This window comes from Culicoides brevitarsis, chromosome 1, assembly GCF_036172545.1.
Source record: "Culicoides brevitarsis isolate CSIRO-B50_1 chromosome 1, AGI_CSIRO_Cbre_v1, whole genome shotgun sequence".
Lineage (NCBI taxonomy): Eukaryota > Metazoa > Arthropoda > Insecta > Diptera > Ceratopogonidae > Culicoides > Culicoides brevitarsis.
The window spans coordinates 812384-833359 of record NC_087085.1 but is presented as its reverse complement, the minus strand read 5'-3'; the positions used below and the strand labels follow the sequence as shown (position 1 = coordinate 833359).

At 26.8% G+C, this 20976-nt stretch overlaps 4 protein-coding genes across 7 annotated transcripts in view; 2 read left to right on the top strand and 2 right to left on the bottom strand.

The window, feature by feature from the left end:
* The first annotated feature begins 143 nt into the window (after positions 1-143).
* On the top strand, positions 144-1178 carry LOC134838342 (cytochrome b5-like). The gene is made up of 4 exons (XM_063853852.1): positions 144-276; positions 352-569; positions 630-718; positions 786-1178. Exons 2-4 carry the CDS (start codon positions 366-368, stop codon positions 934-936), a joined length of 444 nt encoding a protein of 147 aa, XP_063709922.1. The 5' UTR covers positions 144-276; positions 352-365; the 3' UTR covers positions 937-1178.
* Positions 1179-1285: 107 nt separating this feature from the next.
* Positions 1286-5115, bottom strand: LOC134833728 (heat shock 70 kDa protein cognate 4-like). Of its 4 annotated transcripts, XM_063848166.1 has the most exons (5): positions 4861-5115; positions 2105-4805; positions 1921-2049; positions 1806-1858; positions 1335-1468 (listed from the first exon to the last, which is right to left on the bottom strand). In XM_063848166.1, the coding sequence occupies exons 1-4, from the start codon at positions 5066-5068 to the stop codon at positions 1828-1830; spliced, it is 3069 nt and encodes a 1022-aa protein (XP_063704236.1). In that variant the 5' UTR covers positions 5069-5115; the 3' UTR covers positions 1335-1468; positions 1806-1827. The 4 variants fall into 4 exon arrangements, 2 of the variants coding, with proteins under 2 accessions (XP_063704228.1, XP_063704236.1); XM_063848158.1 differs by lacking the exon at positions 1806-1858 and having other exon boundaries at positions 1286-1468; XR_010162131.1 differs by lacking the exon at positions 1806-1858 and having other exon boundaries at positions 1365-1468; positions 2113-4805.
* Positions 5116-8784: 3669 nt separating this feature from the next.
* LOC134835708 (patched domain-containing protein 3) overlaps positions 8785-20976 on the bottom strand; it is a 29181-nt gene continuing 16989 nt past the window's right edge. The window contains exons 6-9 of the mRNA XM_063850637.1: positions 20412-20750; positions 11371-11684; positions 11103-11315; positions 8785-10186 (exon numbers count right to left, since the gene is read on the bottom strand). Coding sequence (XP_063706707.1) covers positions 8798-10186; positions 11103-11315; positions 11371-11684; positions 20412-20750 — 2255 coding nt within the window. The 3' untranslated portion in view covers positions 8785-8797. The remainder of the gene's footprint in view (positions 10187-11102; positions 11316-11370; positions 11685-20411; positions 20751-20976) is intronic.
* Positions 12063-13819, top strand: LOC134827359 (Bardet-Biedl syndrome 5 protein homolog). Its single transcript, XM_063839959.1, has 5 exons — positions 12063-12121; positions 12179-12327; positions 12401-12816; positions 12876-13067; positions 13475-13819. The coding sequence occupies exons 1-5, from the start codon at positions 12063-12065 to the stop codon at positions 13709-13711; spliced, it is 1053 nt and encodes a 350-aa protein (XP_063696029.1). The 3' UTR covers positions 13712-13819.

Below are 20976 nucleotides of genomic sequence, written 5' to 3'. Positions count from 1 at the left end.
CGTTGACGTCCTTTTAACGAAATTAACGGGATTTGTGTCCTTTTTGCTTTGGATTCGGTCACGTGACGCATGTTTCCGTTACAAAATTCACTAAAAAAATAAAATTTTATTAAAAATTAATGAAAAATTCGAAAATTTCTCAAAAAAAAAAATTTTTCGTCAAGTTTTGTTTGTCAACATTCCGTCTACAAAGCAAAAACGTCAAAAAATCTTTTATTGATAAACAAAGTTTTTAGTTGTAAACTGCGCAAGCGAATTTCCACAGCAACCCGCAAAGTTTGTTAATAATTGTTTGTCGTTAATTTGAATTTATTTGCTTACAAAAATATTTTTCGCACGAATTTTATTCAGAAAATCACGGAAAAATGTCAGAAACGGAGAAAAAGCAGCCCGAACCAGAGATGAAAACTTCGGCGACGACAACTCCGACAAAATCCACGACAGAAACGAAGACAATTGACGCGGCAGAGGTCAAGGAACACAACAAAAAAGACGACATTTGGATCATTTTGCGAGATAAGACGACAAAAGTTGACAAAGTTTATGACGTCACCAAATTTCTCGAAGAAGTAAGTCACTTTTGACACGTTTCGTTGAACAAAAATTACAAATTACGACTTTTTTTATAGCATCCCGGCGGACGAGAAGTTCTACTTGAAGTAGCAGGCAAAGATGCAACACAAGATTTTGAGGATGTTGGGCATTCGAGCGCGGCAGAGTAAATATTTTTACCATTTTTTTCCCCTAAAATCATTAAATTTTAACTGAAATCTGTAAATTTTTAGTGAATTAATGAAAAAATTCTACATAGGCGATTTAACGCCATCCACAGAAGCGAAAAATGACGAAACAGTCGATGCTGAAAATGTTCCCGTTGCATTTACTTCGTGCTTCAAGTCGTTCAGCGCGTTCAAATCAAAGTTCGGATTCAAGTAATTAAGGTTTTTACGACGAAAAATAAATTTAAATATGCATTTTTATCGTTTCCGAAGCTCAAAAGTGACACAAATCGAATATTTTTAAGCGGAATGGTGCTTTTAGTTGAATATTTTTTATTTTTTCTAATTTTAAGATGTAACTTAGGGATCAAAAAGAGCAAAAAAAATGCTCTGTTAAGATTAATTTAGTATTTAGTAAAAGTGGCAATTTAGAATTAATTATAAGAAAAAAAAATATTGGAGCACAAAAGTTGTATGTTTGTAAAATTTAATGAAATACATTCCAAATTAATGAACAAATAAAGACAAAACAAAATCTCAAGCAATAAATTAATTTTAGATGAACATTGTATTAATTTTAGTTTTATTTCAATACTTTTGATGCAAAACTTTACTTTACAAAAGTTTATTTTTTTGAATATTTTTGAATACCAATAATTTTTTCCGCTTCATAAGGTTGGTAGGTTTTCTTTTTACGATTTCTCGATTTTCCATTTGATGATGCTTCATTTAAGGATTCGTTTGAGGACCTTAATTAAAAATAAAATAAAATAAATAAATACATAAAAATTAAATTTAAAAAAAATTGAAATTCAAATTTTTTTTGGAATTTTTTTTTAAATTCAGGTTTGTGCTTTAGGATAGAAGTGAAATTTATAAAAAAAAAATTAAATTAAAAAAAAATAATAATTTTGAATAATTTAAAAAAAAATATGTTTATATTGAAATTTTTGCATGAAAAATATGTTTTAATGTATAATGCCAGAATTCAGATTGAATTAATAAAACAAAAATTATGATTTGACATATTTAATAAAAAAAATTAAAATAAAATAAAAAAAAATAACTTCTAAATAAAACACAAACCTGAACAATAAAACTCGTTCACTCAAAAGTTAGTTTCATACTTTTTACGAAGCCTAAAAAATAAAATAAAAAATGTCATGAAAATATTTATTTTTAGTGAGATTTAAATTCTTACTTTGTAACATTGGCATTTGACGCTTCAGCACTTTCACCAATATCAATTACGGTGTCTTTTTTTGAGTTGCAGTTTGGACCTTCATCGTCGCTATTTGCACCTAATTCGTCTCCGTTGCTTTGAAATTGTCTGAAAATTCAAATTAATTATTTTTTTTAAATATTTTATATCTGTTATTTCCTACTTTTGTACTTTTTTCTCAGAATTGTCAGTATTCCAATTGATAATTTTCAAAACTTTATTCCAAAATCCATTTTGTTTTAACGAATTTAGAAGTTCTATTGCCTCTTGATCGTCAGGATTTATTGAAAGAATTTTGTTCAAATCCCTTTCTGCCTGCCATTTACATTTATCAGCAAGATAAAATTTTGCACGGTACCGTAAAGCAAACAAATCTTTCATATTATCAATCAACAGAGACGAACAATCTTGGATTCCCTCTCGAGCTTTTTTAAAATGATGATAATTCGCTACAATTTCTGCCCTCATAAACTCATCTCTGATATTTTTCGGTAATGGACGATGTTCATTTTTGATTTTTTTCATAATTTTTACAACATCTTCATAAGCATTTTCTGCGCGAAGTCTTTCAAATTCTTTCAATTCACGTTTCAAAGTCTGTTCTTTACGGGATTTTTCAATTTCTGCACTTAACATCACAATGTCTGACCGTAACTCCGAGCCTTCATCAGTTACCAACAAACATGATTGTATTTCTTGTTCAGCCTGATCGATTTTGCCAAGGATAAAGAAACACTGAGCTCGTAGTTTGAAAATTTCTCCATGGTTATCAAGATAGTCAGCGGCTTTTTCCAAATCTTCAAGAGCTTTGTCGTGAAAATGCACCGAAAATTTGCAAGTTGCTCTTTTGAGAAACATTTCTCCCAATAAATTTCTATTTGATTTCTTTAAATATTGCATAAAGGGATAATCGTTCATCAATTCATCAATTTTTGAAATTTCTAATGAATTTTGACCATATTCTTTTGATCTGCCATAAGTTACCAATAAAACTTTTACTTTTAGTGTTAAGATTCCGTTTCTAAACTCAGACTTTAAATCGTTTGCTCTTAAGAGATAGTCGAGATCCTTCAGAGAAGCATCAAAATTTTCCAATAAGAAGTAACATTTGGCACGATAAAAGCGACATTCCTCCAAATTACTTTTGTTGTAACTCTGATCGAGCAAAAAATTAAAGTCTTTAATTGCTTCTTCCCATCTTTTAAGATAATACAAAGCTCTTCCACGGTTGCAGCGATAAGCAAGAACGAGAAAATCATTTTCTTTTGACTGCTCAATGAGTTTAGTGTATGCATCAATTGCTCTTTCGAAGTCTTTGTTGCTGAAATATTGATTAGCTGATGTTTCCAAAACGTTCTGAGCATGTTTCTTTTGTGCTTGTTCAATAAGGTTGAAGCAAATTTCATCTAATTCTTCTTGTTTTGAAATTATATCATCTTTCGTCGCATATTGTGCGTATTTTATCCATTCGAGAGTGTTTTCACACAATTCCTTGACTCGAAATTTATCATTTTCGGTTAAAACTTCAAACAAATCCTTCGAATCTACCGTCCTTTTGTACTTGTAACACTTACTTTCCAACGCATTTAGCTTTACTTGTAAAGTTTTGTAAAGTTTTTCGGTACTTTCAAAGTTTTTATCCAAATTTTTCATTTTTTCAACTTTATTGGATGGAATTGACTGCAAATTTAATATTTCATTTCCTTCATTTTTAATTATTTTCACTAAACCGTTGGAGTCAACATCAGTTTTGAGAGTCAAATACTCGTTGAAGGACACTATAGACACAAAATGATGAAAATCTTGATAAATTCTAAATTCAGGATACGAATCTTCACCATGCTTAAACGTGATTTCATGACTAATGGGCAATTTTTTGCCTTTTCGTGCAATTACAACTTTAGATTTTTCGGATTCAATTAAAAATTCCGTTGCAGTGACTTCATGAACTGAAAAAATATCCGATTTTGCTGCATAATAAGCAGTTCCATTGGCTACTGATTCGTCTTGATTCAAAACTTTTGAGAGATGATCAATTTTTAAAGCATTTTTTAGTGTTTCTTCGACTTTTGGGATCCTTCCTCCGCCTCCGATGACGATAAATTCCTCAATATCGCAGATATTTTTTGTCGTTTCATGCACAATTTCATGAATTTTTTCAAATAAATCTTTGCAAAGGTACTCAAATTCGTCTCGGTACATTTTAAATTCATACGGTTGTCCGTCGTTGAAAGCTTCAACCTTGACATCTGCCAAATTCGTCGTTGAAAGAACAGTTTTGACTTTTTCACATGCGTCATGTAAGCGGGACAGCTTTTCATTATCGTGTTCGATGAACATGTAATTTTCCCGCATTTGCTGCAAAAAATAACTTTTCAAGCGATCAACGAAATTTTCTCCTCCGATTTCCAAACTTCCATCGCAAGCAAGTGTCGTTACCGAATTATTGCGAATTTCAAAGACTCCAACTTCGAACGACGTCGCTCCCATATCAAAAATCAAAATTTTCCTCGAATACCCGGAAAATTTTCGTTCAACCGCGTAATGAATCGCAGCTGCCGTCGTATTATTCAGAAACGCTTTAACTTCCAATCCAGCTGCCGAACACGCAGTTTTTAAGGCATTTCGTTGTTTGGCATTGAACATCGCCGGCACTGAAACGACAGCTTGGGAAAAATTTCGACCCAATCGTTTTTCAGCATTTTCACGTAAACGCGATAAGAGCATCGCTATCATGTGTTCCGGGAAAATTTTTATCTCTTCATTGCGATAAGTTAATTTTAATTCGCGTTCATTATCGGGATTTAAATCGCTTTTGATAAAAGTCTCGATTTTGTAATCATTTCCAATTATCAGCTTGATATCTAAAAAAAATTCATAAAAAATGAATTTTATATTTTATTTTTAATTCTAACTCACCTCTTCCAAAAATCGTATTTTCTGGATTGCTCACTGCTTGATATTCAGCCGCTTTGGAGAAAAGTCTCTCAGTTTTTGTGAATGCCAAACAGCATGCGGTACTTCGATTTTCCTCGTTGTCCAAAATTATCTCAGATTTTTGCGTTTTTGCATCAAAATAAGCTGCGACAATTTTTGTTGCACCAAAATCAATTCCCAGTATCGACATTTTGTTGCGAAATATTGAAAAAAGTTGAATTTTTGAAGAACCTTTCACGATGACTTCTCTATCGCAACTGAGTCATAAGTGCGGTTTATCGCCGTTTAATGATGTAAACAAACGGTAGAGTTTTTGTTGATAAGAATTGCAAAGTTGCGTATTTGAAGCGGTTGTTCATGGTTGATGACGAGATAGCTAATAAAATAAAATAATTAAATAAATAAATAAGAAATTAATAAAAAAATTAAAGATTATTAAATATTAGAAATAATTGTGAATAAAAACTTAAAAAAAAACATAAAAAAAAATATTTGAAAATATTGAAAAAAATTAAAATATATTTAAATAAATTAAAAAATAAAATTATTAAATTAAAGAAAATTAATAATCAAATTAAAAAGAAAAAAATTATTAAAAAAAATAAAATAAAAAAAAAATTACTGAAAAAAAAATTAATTTAAATAAATAAAAAAAAAATAAACTAATTAAATTAAAGGAAATTAATGTGAACAAAAAATTAAATTAATTAATTTAATAATTTATTTTAAAAAATATATTTTATATTGTAAAAAAATTAAAAAATAAAAATATGATAAAAATATTCAATAAATTAATTAATGATGAGTTTAAATAAAAATAAAACATCAATTAAAATTAAAATAATTTTTTTATGGCAAATTTCATAAAAAAAACTTTAAATAATTAAATTTATTATTATTAATTTCTTTAAAATAAATTATTTATTTTTTAAATATTTAATTTTATTTATTTAATTTAATTTATTTTTTTTATAATTTTATATGAATTTAAATTTAAAAAAATAATATTTTTATTATTAATGGAAAACGCCAATCGATTAAAAAAATCTGATGAGTTTGCAAGACTTCAAATCGTCGTCAGTCTTTGTTCGACTAAAGCAAAAAAAAACAAATATATACGATGACGAACGCCGACAAAATCCAAAATTTTCTAAAATCTTTGGAAAAATATTGTCACAAGTACATTAACGACGCAAATTCCGAAGAACTTTGTAATTTTTTGTCATTAAAAGAAAAAATTAAAATTAAAAAAACATGTGAAACTACACTCGAGTGGATAAAAACAGCAAAAAATCCAGATAAAGAAGAAATTATAACAAAACGTGAGAATTTGGATGAAATTTGTTTCGAAATTATCGCAAATGCACGTCAAAATATGAAAGAAGGAACAATTCCAAAAGCTAGTTTCGAGCCTAACACAACAAAAAATTGCGAAAAACTTGAAAATTTACTTCAACTTTATGAATCATTGGATACGCAATGTCACAAATACATGCAAAAAGTGGAGAATTGTAACGGTTTGGCAGACAAACAAAGAAATTTAATAAAACATTTGTGTGAAAAAACATCAAAATACTTGGAAAACATGTTGATTCGCATGGAAAGTGATTTAATTGCTGAACAAAAAATTTTAGATGAAATTTCAAATATTTTTGTCGAACATAAAATCCCTCAAAAGAACAAATTATACGAATTTTGGAAACAAAAAATCATTGAAGCGCTCGAAAACAATTGCAACAAGTACAAAAATGCGATAAATTCTGAGAAATTTGTTGAAATTTTGTCTGAAAATGATAAAAATCAAGTCAAGAAATTGTGTGAAAGTACCCTCCAATGGCTCAAATCTACAAAAAATCCAACAAAAGATGAAATAATTGAAAAACAAGAAAATTTAGACGATATTTGCTCCAACATAATCGAAAAAGCAGAACGGGAAAAAGCTTTAAAAGTCTTGGAATCGACTACAAATCATCATTTCAGTAAAGAAGAGTACGAAAACGCCATCGAAGCAACATTAGCAACTTGTGGAAAATCAAAAGAATTCGGTCAAAATTTATTAGAAATGGAAAAAATTGATTTTTTCTTGAAAGATGAGAAAAATATCCAAGATTTAAAGGAAAAAAACAAAAACTTGGTTGGAGAAACTTATCTCAAAAGAGCAACTTGTAATTTTTTCATGCATCAACATGAAAAATCGCTCGAAGATTTAGACAAAGCTGCTTCATTAATGGGTGACCATCAAGAAATTTGGAAATTAAGAGCTAATTGTTTCTTCAAACTCGACAAAATTGACCAAGCTGAACAAGATTTGAACTCATTTTTGCCTAATGCAAAAGGAGAAGACTCAGATGTCAAAGCGCTGAAAGCTGATATCGATAAAATTCGCAATAAACCCGGATTTGAACAAGATTTGGAACAATATAAAAAATTTCGCGAAGCAAAAGCATATTTGTATGTTTTAAAAATTATCAAAAAAATTGAAACGGAAAATTTATCTTTGCCAGAAAACATATCGGATGAATTTATGAGAGCAAAAATTGAAGCAAATTATTTTTTGAAGGACTTTTACACAGGAAAAAACTTATGTTCGAATTTTTTGTCGAAAAATCCCAAAGATTTATTTGCTTTGCGATATCGCGCGAAATATTGCCTCGCTAATAATGAAAAATGTCTAGCAAAACTTACGTTAAAAATGATTCTTAAAATAAGTCCCGGCGATGAAGAAGCTCAAAAACTTCTCGAACCGTTGAAAAATATCCGAGTTTTACATCCATGGAGAAATAAAATTTTAAAAAATTAAATGGAAATCTCGATGGAAATAAAAAATTCAATTAATTTTATTAAATTTTATTTTATTTTCGTCTTTTTTTACAAATCAATTGCCTTTTTTTAACCTGAAAATGACTTTTTTTAAAATTATTTACGAAAGTCATTTTAAATTTTTAAACCTAATGAGTAATAATTATTTAAAATTTTATTTTTATTTATTTTTTTAAAAAAATATTTTTTTAATTATACTTTTTACACATTTTTTCCTTAAAAATATTTTTTTTATTCTTAAAACTAACAGCAAGAAAAAGTGAAAAATTTTCGTAAATATCGTAATTGAGCACTTTATGAGTTTTTATGACTTTTTTTTTCAATTCTTCAGAGATTAAAATAAAATATAATTTACTTATGATTTAGTTGGTTGTCATTTCACGTCTTAATAATTAAATTTTATTTTATTATTTTTTTTATTTATAAAAAAAATCTTAGTCTCTAAAATAGATGCATTGAATTTTTTTCATTTTTTTCTGGAAGGCATTTAAATTTTTAATTTATTTGTGGGATGTTTTAAATGAAAATCAAGAGTTTTATTTAAATTTTCTTTAAAAAAAAAAATTTAAAAAAATTATTAAATTGAAATTTTAATAAAAATTACTAAAATGAATTTTTTTGCATTTTTTTTTCTATTTAGCTTTTTCATTAAAATGTATGTTAAATAAAAAATATTAAATTTTTGAAAAATTAAATATATATTTTTTATTTTTTAAATGTTATCAAAATTATTTAAAAAAAATTCTTCCATAAATTTTTTCTACACTTTTAATTAAAATGAATTTTTGAACAAAAAAAAATAATTAAAAAAATCAAACAAATGTGAAAATTCAGGAAAAAAATTATTTAAAAAATAAAAATTTGATAAAAAAAAATATTTAAAAAATTTTTGTTGACAAATTTATATGAAAAAGTAAAAACAAAAATATTTTTAAATTTTTTTTCTGTTCAAAAATTTTTTTAAAAATTATTTTTATTTTTAAAAATACTTTTAATTTTTTTTTTTAATTTTTTTTAATTATTTAATTGATTGTCAAAATTCTTAAATAAACCAAAACTATTGATTTTCATTTAAAACAACCTAAACTATTTTCTAATTTCAATCGAATCGGATGTCGCCCATGTGCTTGAGTTGATGCAAATTTTGCTGCGATGACGATCGTTGCTGCGCTCTGTAAAGATTATGTTGCGAATTCGTTCGATGCGGATTCTGTTTGTACAAGCCGCCTTCCGTGTGTTTGCGTCGCGGGCGTTCATCGCTGTCGTGCGACGATTTTTTTCGCCGATCATGCTCATAAAAGTATTTTGTGGGTGCCGTCGGCGAATCATCGCACGTTAAATTCGAGTCGTCACTTTGTCGCCGATACGTGTTCCTTTGTGATTTTTGTCTTTCTTGCTCCGCATCGTAAACAAAACGTTTGCTCTTCCACATGCGTTCGCTTTCGTATCCGTACAAATCGAGAATTGGCTGAAAATTTCCTGTGCCGCCGCCCGAACTGCTGAGATTGTGCGACGACGAACGACGCCATCCTTCTTGGTAACGACGACGCGTGTTTTCATCTTCAAGCGCTTGACGTCGTTGGGATTTGCTGCTACTTGATTCGCTCGAATCTTCGCCCGAAGTGCCCAATCCGAGGTCTTTTTCCTCCAAATATGTCTTGTAGGGCGCATTGAGGAACGTTTTGCTGCCGTAATTCGTCAAAGCGAGTGTTGGATGAGGCAAGTAGAACGGATGATTTTTCTCGAGCACCGACAATTTCGAGTCTTTTTCGTCGTCGTCGTCATTCGGAGCACTTGACGGATCAAAAAGCGACAACAGGACCGGCAACAAGAACAATCCGTGCATCGCTCCGAAGAAAATCACCAAAAATATCATCTTGAAGAAAACGAGGAAGATGTAACTTTGTGCGATAATCAATGCCACGCATCCCAACAACGTACTGCAAGATCCCTGAACGATCGGCAAACCCAGCGAATAAAGCGCTTCTCGAACCCGCTCATCGGAAGTCTTCGCTTTCGACGACATGTAAGTATAGCAAATGTGTGCGGTGAAATCTACGGAAAATCCGATGCACATGATGAGATTTATCATGGAAATCGAGTCCAAATTCACGTCCCAAAGTGACATGTAACCGGCAACGCCGAGTTCGATCGACACGATGCTAAAGGCGACCCATAGGGAGCACAAAAAGTTCGGAATGAAGATGAACGAGATGATCATCATGATAATGGCGCCGATAATCATCGCTTGAAGTGCCGTGGGACGCACGAGTTCGAATTGATCGAAAAAGACGAAATACGGGTTGAAAATTGTCACGTTGATGGGAGCTTCTTTGCAAATGGCGCGCAGATCGTGCAACATTTCCTTCTCGTGATTCGTGTCGGTGATGTTGATTACTTGTACCATGAAACGGGAAGCGAGAATTTTGGTGCCTTCGTCGTTGAACTTGACATCGAGGGAGAATGGGTTGGCGGGGAAGAGCCATAACTGTAAAAAGGATAAAGGTAATTTTTTAAAAATTTATTTAAAAAAATATTTAAAAAAAAAAAATATAAAATTTAAATAAAAAATATTAAAATTCAATATTTAATTTGTTTTTTTTTAATTTTTCAAAAATTATTTTCAATTAATTTATTTAATTTTAATTAATTTATTTTTTAAAAGGTCCGATTAAATATTTAAATTTATTTTATTTTAATTTTTTTTTTAATTTAAAAAAATTTTTTTATTAATTTCAATTAAAATTACATAATCAAAAATAAATAAAATAAATTATTTTTAATGAGTTTAAAATTATTTTTGGAGTTTGAAAGAAATTTAAAATCAAAAAAAAAAATAATATTTTATTTTATTTTTAAATCAAACATTAAATTTTTTTTTAAATTAAATTATTCAGAATTTTTTAAATTTTTTTTGTATACTTTTTTTTTCAATTGAATCATTTTTTCCATTTTATTTTTATTTTTTATTTTTATCATATTAATTTAATTAAATAATATTTGAATTTTAGTTAAAATTAAAAATAAAAAATTATTTAAAAAATTAAATTTAATATTTTAATTAATTATTTTTGTTAATATTATTTAAAAATAAATTTTAATTTAATTTTTAGTTTAAAAATTGGAAAAAATTTTAAATACCTAATTAATTTTCTAATTATTTTTTTAAAGAAAATTAAATGTAATAAATTTTTAATATAATGAAGATCTATTTTTTTTAAATATTTCAAAATAAAGAAAAAAATTATTTCAAAAAAGTTAAGATAAAAAATCAAGAAAAATATTTATTTTTAAAAATAATTTTAAATAATTTAAAAAAATGAGAAATTAATGAAAAAATATTTAAATTCATAAATTTAATGGTTAATAAAAAAAAATTAATTTAAAAATTAAATAAAATTTACCTCTTTCAGGGCATCAATAAAATCCTGTTCTGTCTCCAACGTAAGATTCAAATAATCATTATTCCGTTCGACGTACGAGATGAAAGATCTGAGCCACGATTCCGAATACAAAGGCGAAGTAACATAAGATGTATTTTCAAGTTTTTGCATGACCGTCTCGATTTGCATTTGCGTTATCGGATCAGAGTAATTATAATCGCCAGCAACAACGACCTTGAAAAAAAAAATATTTAAAAAAAATAATTTAATTTTTTTTTTCAAAACTCACCTGAATTCGATACGGAAACTCGCGATAATACAAATCCTCTCTGTCAAAAAATTCAATCGAATACGATCCATCTTTCGATAATTTTCTCCGTTCCAAGCCTTCTTTGATGTTCGTTAAGCCGTAACATGCTCCCGCAAGATAAGCGCCAAAAATGAGGATGACTAACGCCTTTACCCATCCTTTGTTCAGGAAACTCGCGACATAATCCTTGAAAAAGGCCATCAACATGTGCTCTTTGTTGTCAATCGGATTGTCTGGATCGTCTTTGTTGATGCCTCCGGTCCAGAATTTGCGATAAAACCATGAACGTTTCTCTGTTTTGAAGGAAAAGAAAGAAAAGAATGGACATTGTTTAATATTTTTTTAATGAAAAAACGCGTTCGCGTGCGGTTTTCTTTGTTTACGAGAAAAAAAACAATGGAGACTTGTTGATGAAACATGCAAAAAATGAATAATTTTTACAAAATTTAGAATTAAAACGTGTTAAACTGCAATTATTTGCAACTATTCGGAAGTAAAATGTGTAAATTTAAGTACACGTGGGATAAAAATAATATTTTTGAAAATAAGGCGACGCCTTATTTCATGTAAATTCGTTGCCAAGCAATTTTTGTTACAACTAACAAAGTAAATTGTGATTTATTTTCATTTTTTAAGTGAATATTATTCAAATTTAATAAAAAATCAAAAAAATGAGCGAAAAAGAGGGAGTTTGGGAGGATCGGGAAGTTAAATTTGACATTCCAAATGTGTAAATTTATCATAAAATTCGTAAAAAATTAAATTTTTAAGAAAAAAACTTTTTCAGACACAAAAAAATCCGTGGCGGAGAAAAAATTTATGAAATTCTCGATCATATCGAAGACACAAAAGGTAATCCTGGAGATCGGGGACGCTTGTTAGTGACTAATATCAGGCTCATATGGTACGCCATCAACAATTCTCGGTTCACTTTGAGTAAGTTTTCTTCAATTATCATCAAAATTTCGTCAAATTAATTTTTTTTTAAATTTTTTTTTCATAAAAATAGCCATTGGATACTCAAATATCAGCACGATGAACACAAAAACCGTCGTTTCTCGCCTTCGTGGGACAACTCAAGCACTTTACATCCTAACTGTCAACAACAATTCCCGTTTTGAATTTATTTTTACGAATCTCACACTCACAAGTCGTCAGAATTTCGGTACCGTATTCGATGTTTATCGCTTGTATCAGGCATCGCCGTTGTATCGAGAGCTAAAACTGCGTGGCGCGATCATCCAAAATGGGCAATTGCTCGTTTTGCCACAAGAACAAGTCTTTAATTCAATTGCTGGCGTTTATAATTTGTCGAGTGATCAGGGAAATTTGGGAACTTTTGCCATCAGTAACATTCGAATTGTTTGGTTTGCCGACATGAATGAGAGTTTTAATATTTCGTTGCCTTATATGCAGGTTTCAAATGTAATTTTATTCAAAATTTTTTTGAAAATTTTTTTTAAGATTTTTTTTCTTGTTTTTAGATAAAAATTCGGGAATCGAAGTATGGACCAGCGCTTGTGATACAAACGACAGATTCAGGAGGGTCTTATGTGTTGGGATTTCGAATTGATCCTCCGGAAAAATTGACGGAAGTTTTTAAGGAATTGAGTTCTTTGTACAGTATTTATAGCGAAGCACCGATTTTTGGCGTTTTTTATGAACAAAAACAAAAAGTAATTTTTTAAAATTAATTTGTTAAAAATAATTTTTAATTTTTTGAAATTAATTTTTATTTTTTTTAATAATTTTTATTTTTTTTTAATCATTGTTATTTTTTTTTTAATTATTAATTTTAATATTTTTAATTTTTTTGAAATAATTTTTTCAAATTAATTTTTTATAAAAAATATTTTTAAATTTTTTTTTAAAATTGAAAATATTAATTTTTTAAGGTAATTAATTTTTTTTTAATTATTTTTAATGTTGTATTAAAAGTAGGAGATTTATTTAATTTTTAAAAAATAAGTTTTAATATTTTAAAAATAAATTTTAATTTTTTTTCCAATTTTATTTTTCATTCTATTTTAAAATATATTTTTTTTAATAAAATTTCTAATTTTTTTTCTAAATTTCTTTTTAGAACGAAACAAAAGAAGACACATTTTCAGCATCTGACTTTGAAGAAATCGACACAAAAGAAACAGCAATAAACAGTAAATTCACAGCGTATTTAGCAGAAGGCTCAGGAACTGCCAACAAACGTCGCGATGTCTTTTTCTGCAAAGAATTAGGATTCGCGATGGAAAAATTAAAAGACGGTTACACTTTAAAGGATTTGTGGGAAGTAATTCCGTCGTCATCGAATCAATATCCATAAAAAAATTTCGAGAAACGGAACTTAAAAAATGTAAAAATTATTTTTTTTTGCAACATCGAATTTGAATTCGTACAAAAGAAGAAGAAGATTGACAAAAACAGTCGAAAACAATCAACAAAAGACATTCACCGTGTTTATGGCTGTTTATTAGTAGTGCTTTCTCTCATCGGCAGACATCATCTTTTCAATAAACAACAACAACAATAATAATCATCAACGGCGAAGAAATGTTTTATTTTATTGCATTAATCATTTTCTTAATTTATTTTTATTTTAATAGGGAAGCTCGTGTTGACATGATACAACGTTGGAAATATGTTTGATGGTTTTATGTAATTTTTAGTAAAAAAACTGATTAATGAGCTTTTTGGGAATTAGATAGTCACATATCAATAAAATATTTTGCGAATTAACTTTTTTGTGATTTAGAAAAAAAAAATAAAAACTATTTAATAAATTTAATAAAAATGTTATTTTTTTCTTTTAATAAAATATTAAATTTTTAAAAATTTTAATTTTTTATTTAATAAAATTTAATTAAAATAAAATATTTTAAAAATTTAAAATAAATAATTAATTAATTCAAATTATAATTTATAAAAATAAAATTTTATTTTAAAATAATTAAAAAAATATATTAAAAATTAAAAAAAATATATATAAAGAAGAATTTAAATATTATTTTTTTTTATATAAAATTATTATTTTTAATAATTTTTTTTTTAATTAAATTAAATTAATAATTTAAATGTCAACAAATAAGTAAAACACTTCAACTTTAATAAAAATTCTCATGAAATATATCAAATTTCGACCATTTTCTTCAAACAAGTCTTAAAAGGAGTACAATTTAAGTGCAAAAAGTCATATTTTTTGTTTGCAAAATTCGCAGAAATTCAATTGATGACTCTCTTAGTCAACATTTTTTTTTACGAGACTTGCATGTCGAAATTTCTCAGTGCAAACAAATAAATTAATGATTCATGCAAAAAGGAAATAAACGTCTCGAGTTGCATGTCTCTTTTCTAATAACGACGCGACGCTGATTAACGCGATATGAAAAGGTCTCATCGACTCTCCTTTAAAAGCATAAAAAGTATTTTGAAAAACATTCACTTTACGCTCATTACAATGCGGCGAAAAAAAAATTATGTAAGAGTTCACCCTCTTATCGAGAGTAAAATGTTCGGCGATTTTAAAGTCGGTCATTCTCGTGTTTACTTTTTTTTTATGAATTTTACACATACATGCGCCAAAACGTCACATTTTTTTATTTGCGCGAACGAAAATATTTCGCGGGTTGTAATTGTTACACAATCAAAAAAAAAAAAAAAAAAAAAAAAATTAAATCACAAAAAAAGAAAGATTTTTGGTTCATGTAACAAACTTTACAAAATTGATTATCAAATTTTAATTTTTTTTCGTTTTCAAAGTCGAAGTGATTCATTATATGATAATTTGTGGATAATTTGGCTAAATTAAGCCCACTCAAATTCACACAAATTCCTTTATTATAAATATTTATCATAAATGTGATTATCGCCGTTCATTCACACATTTGAACGCGAGCGGAGAAAAAAATTTATGATTGCTGACCAGGAAGCAGCCAATTGTTTTCGATTAAACAACAAGCAGCTTCTTGATATACTTTGCGTTTTTTTTATTTCTGAACGCTCGGAATGTTCTGCTGTTGATTATATTTTATTTTTATGATTGCGATGAGTGTCAAATATTAAAAGATTAAGTGAAAAGTGGAGAGGGTCAAAGTTTTGTTCGAAAGAAGTGAAGGACGAGCGAGATAAAAGTCAAGGGTGTCGAATAAATTTAGATTTGAAGTAAAGGAAAAGTTGTTTTAATTTAATTTTTTTATGATTTTTAATATTGTTGAAACTCAAAAAAAAAAAAATAAATTTTTAACCTTCAGATTAAAAATATAAAAAGAAAATATTTTTTAAATAAAAAAATAAATTAAATAAAAAAAATAAAAAAAAAATAAAATAAATAAAAAAAATAAAAAAATTAAAAACATCATAATTTTTTCAAAAACAAAATTTTTATTTAATTGAATTTTTAATTTCATTTTTTTTAATTTTTAAAAATAAAAAATTTTTAAATAAAAATAGAAATGTAAAAATTAATAAAATAAATTTATAAACAAATAAAATAATTAAATAAAGTATAAAAATTGCATTAAAAAATTAAAAAAAAAATGAGGCATAATTTTTTAAATAGTTTGAAATAAAATCAATAAAAAATACAAAAAGTAAATAAAAAAAAAATTAAAAAATAATAATTTTTATTGAATCATATTTATTTAATCTCATAATTAGAAAAAATAATTACATTGAACTCTTGTAACGATCCATTTTGCACCTCAAAATGCCCAATTTATGCTTTAAATTTAAATAAAATCTCGCATTTCTAACCTCTACTCATATCTACATATATTTATCTCTACTCGACTGATTGTTCAATTAACTTAAATATTTGATATGGCTCATTCCACACACTCCGCGTGACGCACTTTGTGAATGATATTTATTTATAACTATTTTTTTTTGTATGTTCTCCTCTACTGATTACTTAAGATATAATAATAACATAATTTACTTATTTGCCTTATTTGCATTAATGAGCAGTGAATGAAGCGTTGTCATCAAAAGTAGGTCTTTTTACCATAACATTAACTTTTTAGTCGCTGTAAGTAAATAAATTCATTTGCATAAAACTTTTCTTTTCGTTTCGCGCATTCCAAGTCCAATCCACAGAAAAATGAATGTTTTGATGAAAAACACATGTTTTGTATCATTTTATGATTTTTGTTCGATGCGAAATTAATTTGCGTTGAATGAAGACTTTCACCTGAATCGACCATCGGAATCAGGTTGTCAACTTTTTTTTTGCGTTTTATTGATTAAAAAAGGAGAATTAGGAAGATTTTTTAAGAAAAAAAATTTCTTACGTAATTTTAGTAAAAAAAAAATTTTTTTTTTTTTTGCATAAAAATAATGTTAAACGTTTTTTTGTTACTTTTTGTCAAACGTTTTTATGACACATGTATCGAAAAAGTGCACGAGCTCAACGTACATACAACAAGTCTTAGCTTATGATGTAACGATAATTATACAATGTAACTGTACATTTTTTCTTCTACTACTGAAAAAGTGTTAAGCGACCTCATATCTCACTGTTTGACGAATTTTTTAACAAGTGTTCAAGTGCATTGCCCCCGTAAATGGCATAAATCCCTTCGAACAAAGGTAATCCGATAATTGAATTTTTAGCATCTCACGCACCGACTTAATTTTTGGCATTGTTGTCTCTCTTTCTCTCTCTCTCGTATTTTTTTAAAAGTGTGTCAATATTTCGATTAAATTCGTTTTCGTTTTTAATGCTTGCCGCTGTGTGTGTTGTTGCCATATTGTCGTCATGCTGAACGAATGGAGTAATAAATAGGTACGAAAAAAAAATAAAATAAAAAACCTGAATACTTGAAATATTATGTGACCATTTTTATTATCATGTCTTGGCAGCTAGGTTTTTTTTTATTTTAGCAGACTGAAGCATAAAATTTCGGTGAAATTTAAAATTTATACTTGCTTGTCCTACATCCGATCGATTGCTGGGTTACGATGAAAGCATCACGGTCAGGTATTGGGTGCGTGAGTGAATCAATGTCAGGTCAAATTAATTTTTTTTTCTCTTGTTTTTGTTTTCATTTTTAAAAATTTTTGATGATAATAAGAAGGAAGTTAAGTAATCAGTGAAAACAAGGAGGAAATGAGGACAAGATGAAGTTTTGGGTCAAAAGTGTATTAATTTTTAATTATTATTATTTTTTATTAAATTTTATTAAGTTTACCTTTTTTAATATTTTTTTTTGTTTGAAAAATTAAAAGAAAAAATGGCAAAAAATTGACTGTTGAAAAAAAAATTATAAATATTTGACCTTTATGAATTTAAATAAATAATATTGTGTCAAATATTTCAAAAATATTCACAAAAAATTATGAAAATAAATAATTTTTTAAATATGAATTTTTAAAATTAAAATTTAAAAAAAATACTAAAATTGATAAAATATTAATTCTTTAATTTGACATTTAATATTTAATTAATTAATTTAATATAATTATTTTAAGTTAAATTTTATTTTAGATTTTTAATTAATTAATATTTTTTTAAATTTTTATTTAATTATTTTAATTTAATTAATTTTTTTTTTATTTAAAATATTTAAAATAATAATTTATTAAAAATTAAATAAATAAAATTCAATTAGTTATTCTTTCAAAAATTTATTAGTTAAAATTTTTTTCAAATTATTTTATTTTTATTCTTTGAAATGATTTGAAAAAAAAAAAATAAAATAAAAATTTTAATTAATAAATTTTTGAAAGAATAACTAATTGAATTTTATTTATTCAAATTATTAATATTAATTATTTTAAATAAATTAATGATTTTTATCAATTTTATTAATTTAATATATACCTATTAAAAATTAAATATTTGAAAATTCAAAATTAATAATAAAAAAAATTGTTAAATAATATTTAAATAATTTATAAAAAAAAATTTATCAAAATTTGTAAAATTTATTTTTCTTTTAATTGATTTTTTAAAGCTTTATTTAAGTTCGTATTTTTAATTTAATTTAAATTATTTTTATTCAATTATTTATTTAATTAATTAATTAATTAAAAAAAAATTAAAAAAAATATGTACTAATTTTTTTTCTTTTAAATTTAATATTTTTTTCACCTTGTACAAATATTTATTTTAAAAAAAATTACCAAAAATCAAATTTTCCCAAAAATGACTCATTCCCTGAAATTCCTACACATTTTTATGTCACATATTACCAAATTCACTTCAAACTACGTCACTTTCATTGTTAAACCTTAACCAATTCCATTTCAAATCAGCAAAAAACGTATCAAAACTTTTCATCTAACTCAACTCCAAACCCGTAAATATCGCATAAATAATCGCAACCAACATCATTTATTTATTTTTTTTTATTTTATTATTATTAAATACCAAGAAATTGAAAAATAATAAGTGGTTGACGCAAATATCGTATATGTCGAAACAGCAACCATTCATGCACCAACGCTACAAAATCGAATCTATGATGGTGAATGACCGATTAGAGGACTTCAACAAAAACGAGTCTAAAACATGATTTTTTGCATTCGTTTGAAAAGCAAAAAAAAATTAAATTTCTTGAGGTCATTTAATTGCAAAAACGCAATAAAAGAGAGAAAAACCACCGAGTTAAGTAATGACACAACTGCACTTTTCTCGTAATTTCTCGACAAATTCTCACAATAAAGTAATCATCATTAGTTAGCTACTGCAATAAAATCACATCGAACTGACATCCAAGTCGAATGCAAAAGTAAACACAAACAAATGAATGATTTACTTTCCTTTTCGATAAAATTGTACAAAACACACACACGCAAAATGCAGTGAACCAGTTATGTGTGAAATGCGTTCATCGAATGGACGACGAACGAGCAAAAAGTGAAGTAGCGGCTTGTAAGTAGTTTTTATTATATATTAATAAAAATAATGGTTATGGTTAATGTACATTGTAACTGTTTGATTAACAATTTTTTGCTATTTTTTGTTGTTCAAAGATTATCGCTTCTATTAAAGGTGATTAAAAAACGACTTCTTACATAAAAAGAAGAAGAAAAAATTGAAAATTAGAGAAATTTGTGGTTTTTTTGGTCAGAGTGTCGGATTTCCGTTAAATTTTGCTCTTTTTAATTCGATTAGCAGACTCAAATTAGAGTTTAATCGTTGTTTGTTAATAAAAAGAGGGGCACAGGAAATAATGAAAAAGAAAATTTTCGATGTGAGGAAAGTAATTTAAAGTGTTGTTGTTTGCATTAAATGAAAGCTTTTATATGCAAATTAGAAATGATATATGAGCGAAATGTAGCGGATGAAGTAAAAAACTGAATGGAAATCATTAATATCTATTAGCAGCATCGCGAAACAGCACAAAGAAAGGTCGTCAACATGGGAGTTCGACAACCTGCTGTCTGAATTTTTGATATTTTTGGATTTGAAATGTCAAATTTATTTTTTAAAAATTCGAATTTTCCTCCGTTAAGGTAAAAATTGATCTAAAAAATATTTTTTAAATAGAATTTTTAAAAATTTTGACCATTGAAATTCAAAATTTGAAGTTTTATATTCAAAATATATTAATTTTAAAAAATGTTTAAAAATTATTTTTTTTAACTTTTTCAGAATTTTTTTTATACTAAATTTATTCTGAAATTCGTATGTTTAATTAAAGAAAAAAGTCGTATGACAAAAATTAATTTTGTTAAAAAATTAATAAAAATAATTTTTTCCTCGATTTTTTCTAAAAAAATTTCTAAAAAAATAATTTTTTAAAAAAATTCTTTCGTAAAAAAAATTAAAAATTATTTCATTTATTTTTAAAATAATTTTTTAAAAAATAAATTAAAAGAATTTCCATTGAAATTTAAATTCTTAATGTTCGATTTAATAAGCTTTTATTTAACAGAAAGTATGAAAAATAATTTTTTATTAAAAATTTAAACGAAATTTAATGAATTTTCATCTTTGTCAGGTAAAAAATTGAAATTTCAAGTAAAAACAAGTCGTCTCCATTGAAAAATTCCCTCACAAAAATTAAAATTTCTGTACTTACCTTTAATCGCAACGGATTCCGGCAAAATCTTGCAATGGAAAATCGCATGCAAATTCTTCTTCTCACGATATCCCGACACTGCCATGCATCCCGCGAAGAACGTGATATGCCAAACGTACGTAAAAGCAACCGCTAATCCGCTGTACGTGCAGAAAATCCGCACCGACTGAAAAGGACTCACAACGCCGATCCAGAACGAAATCATATCCGTAATCGAAGTAATTGTAATAGAAACTGCCGCTTCACTCATCATGTGTCCCATCCTCTCAGGCACAGATAATTTCACTGAAGTTCGTCGCCATGCCGCCAACATCACAAACGTGTCATCGATTCCAATACCTGCGAAAAAAAAGAGTTGTAATAACAATACAAAAAATTTTAATAAGGTTAAATTTCGCATTATTGATTCATTTCACGTTGGTTTTGTCAATATTAATGCGCTTGGCATTACATTTTTATAAACAAATATCGGCGTTTTCGCGTTGTTTTGCATGCCAAGCAAAATTTGCCACAAAAATATGCAGATGTAAGTCAAGGTTGATGCTCGATATCGCGTGAATTTGCC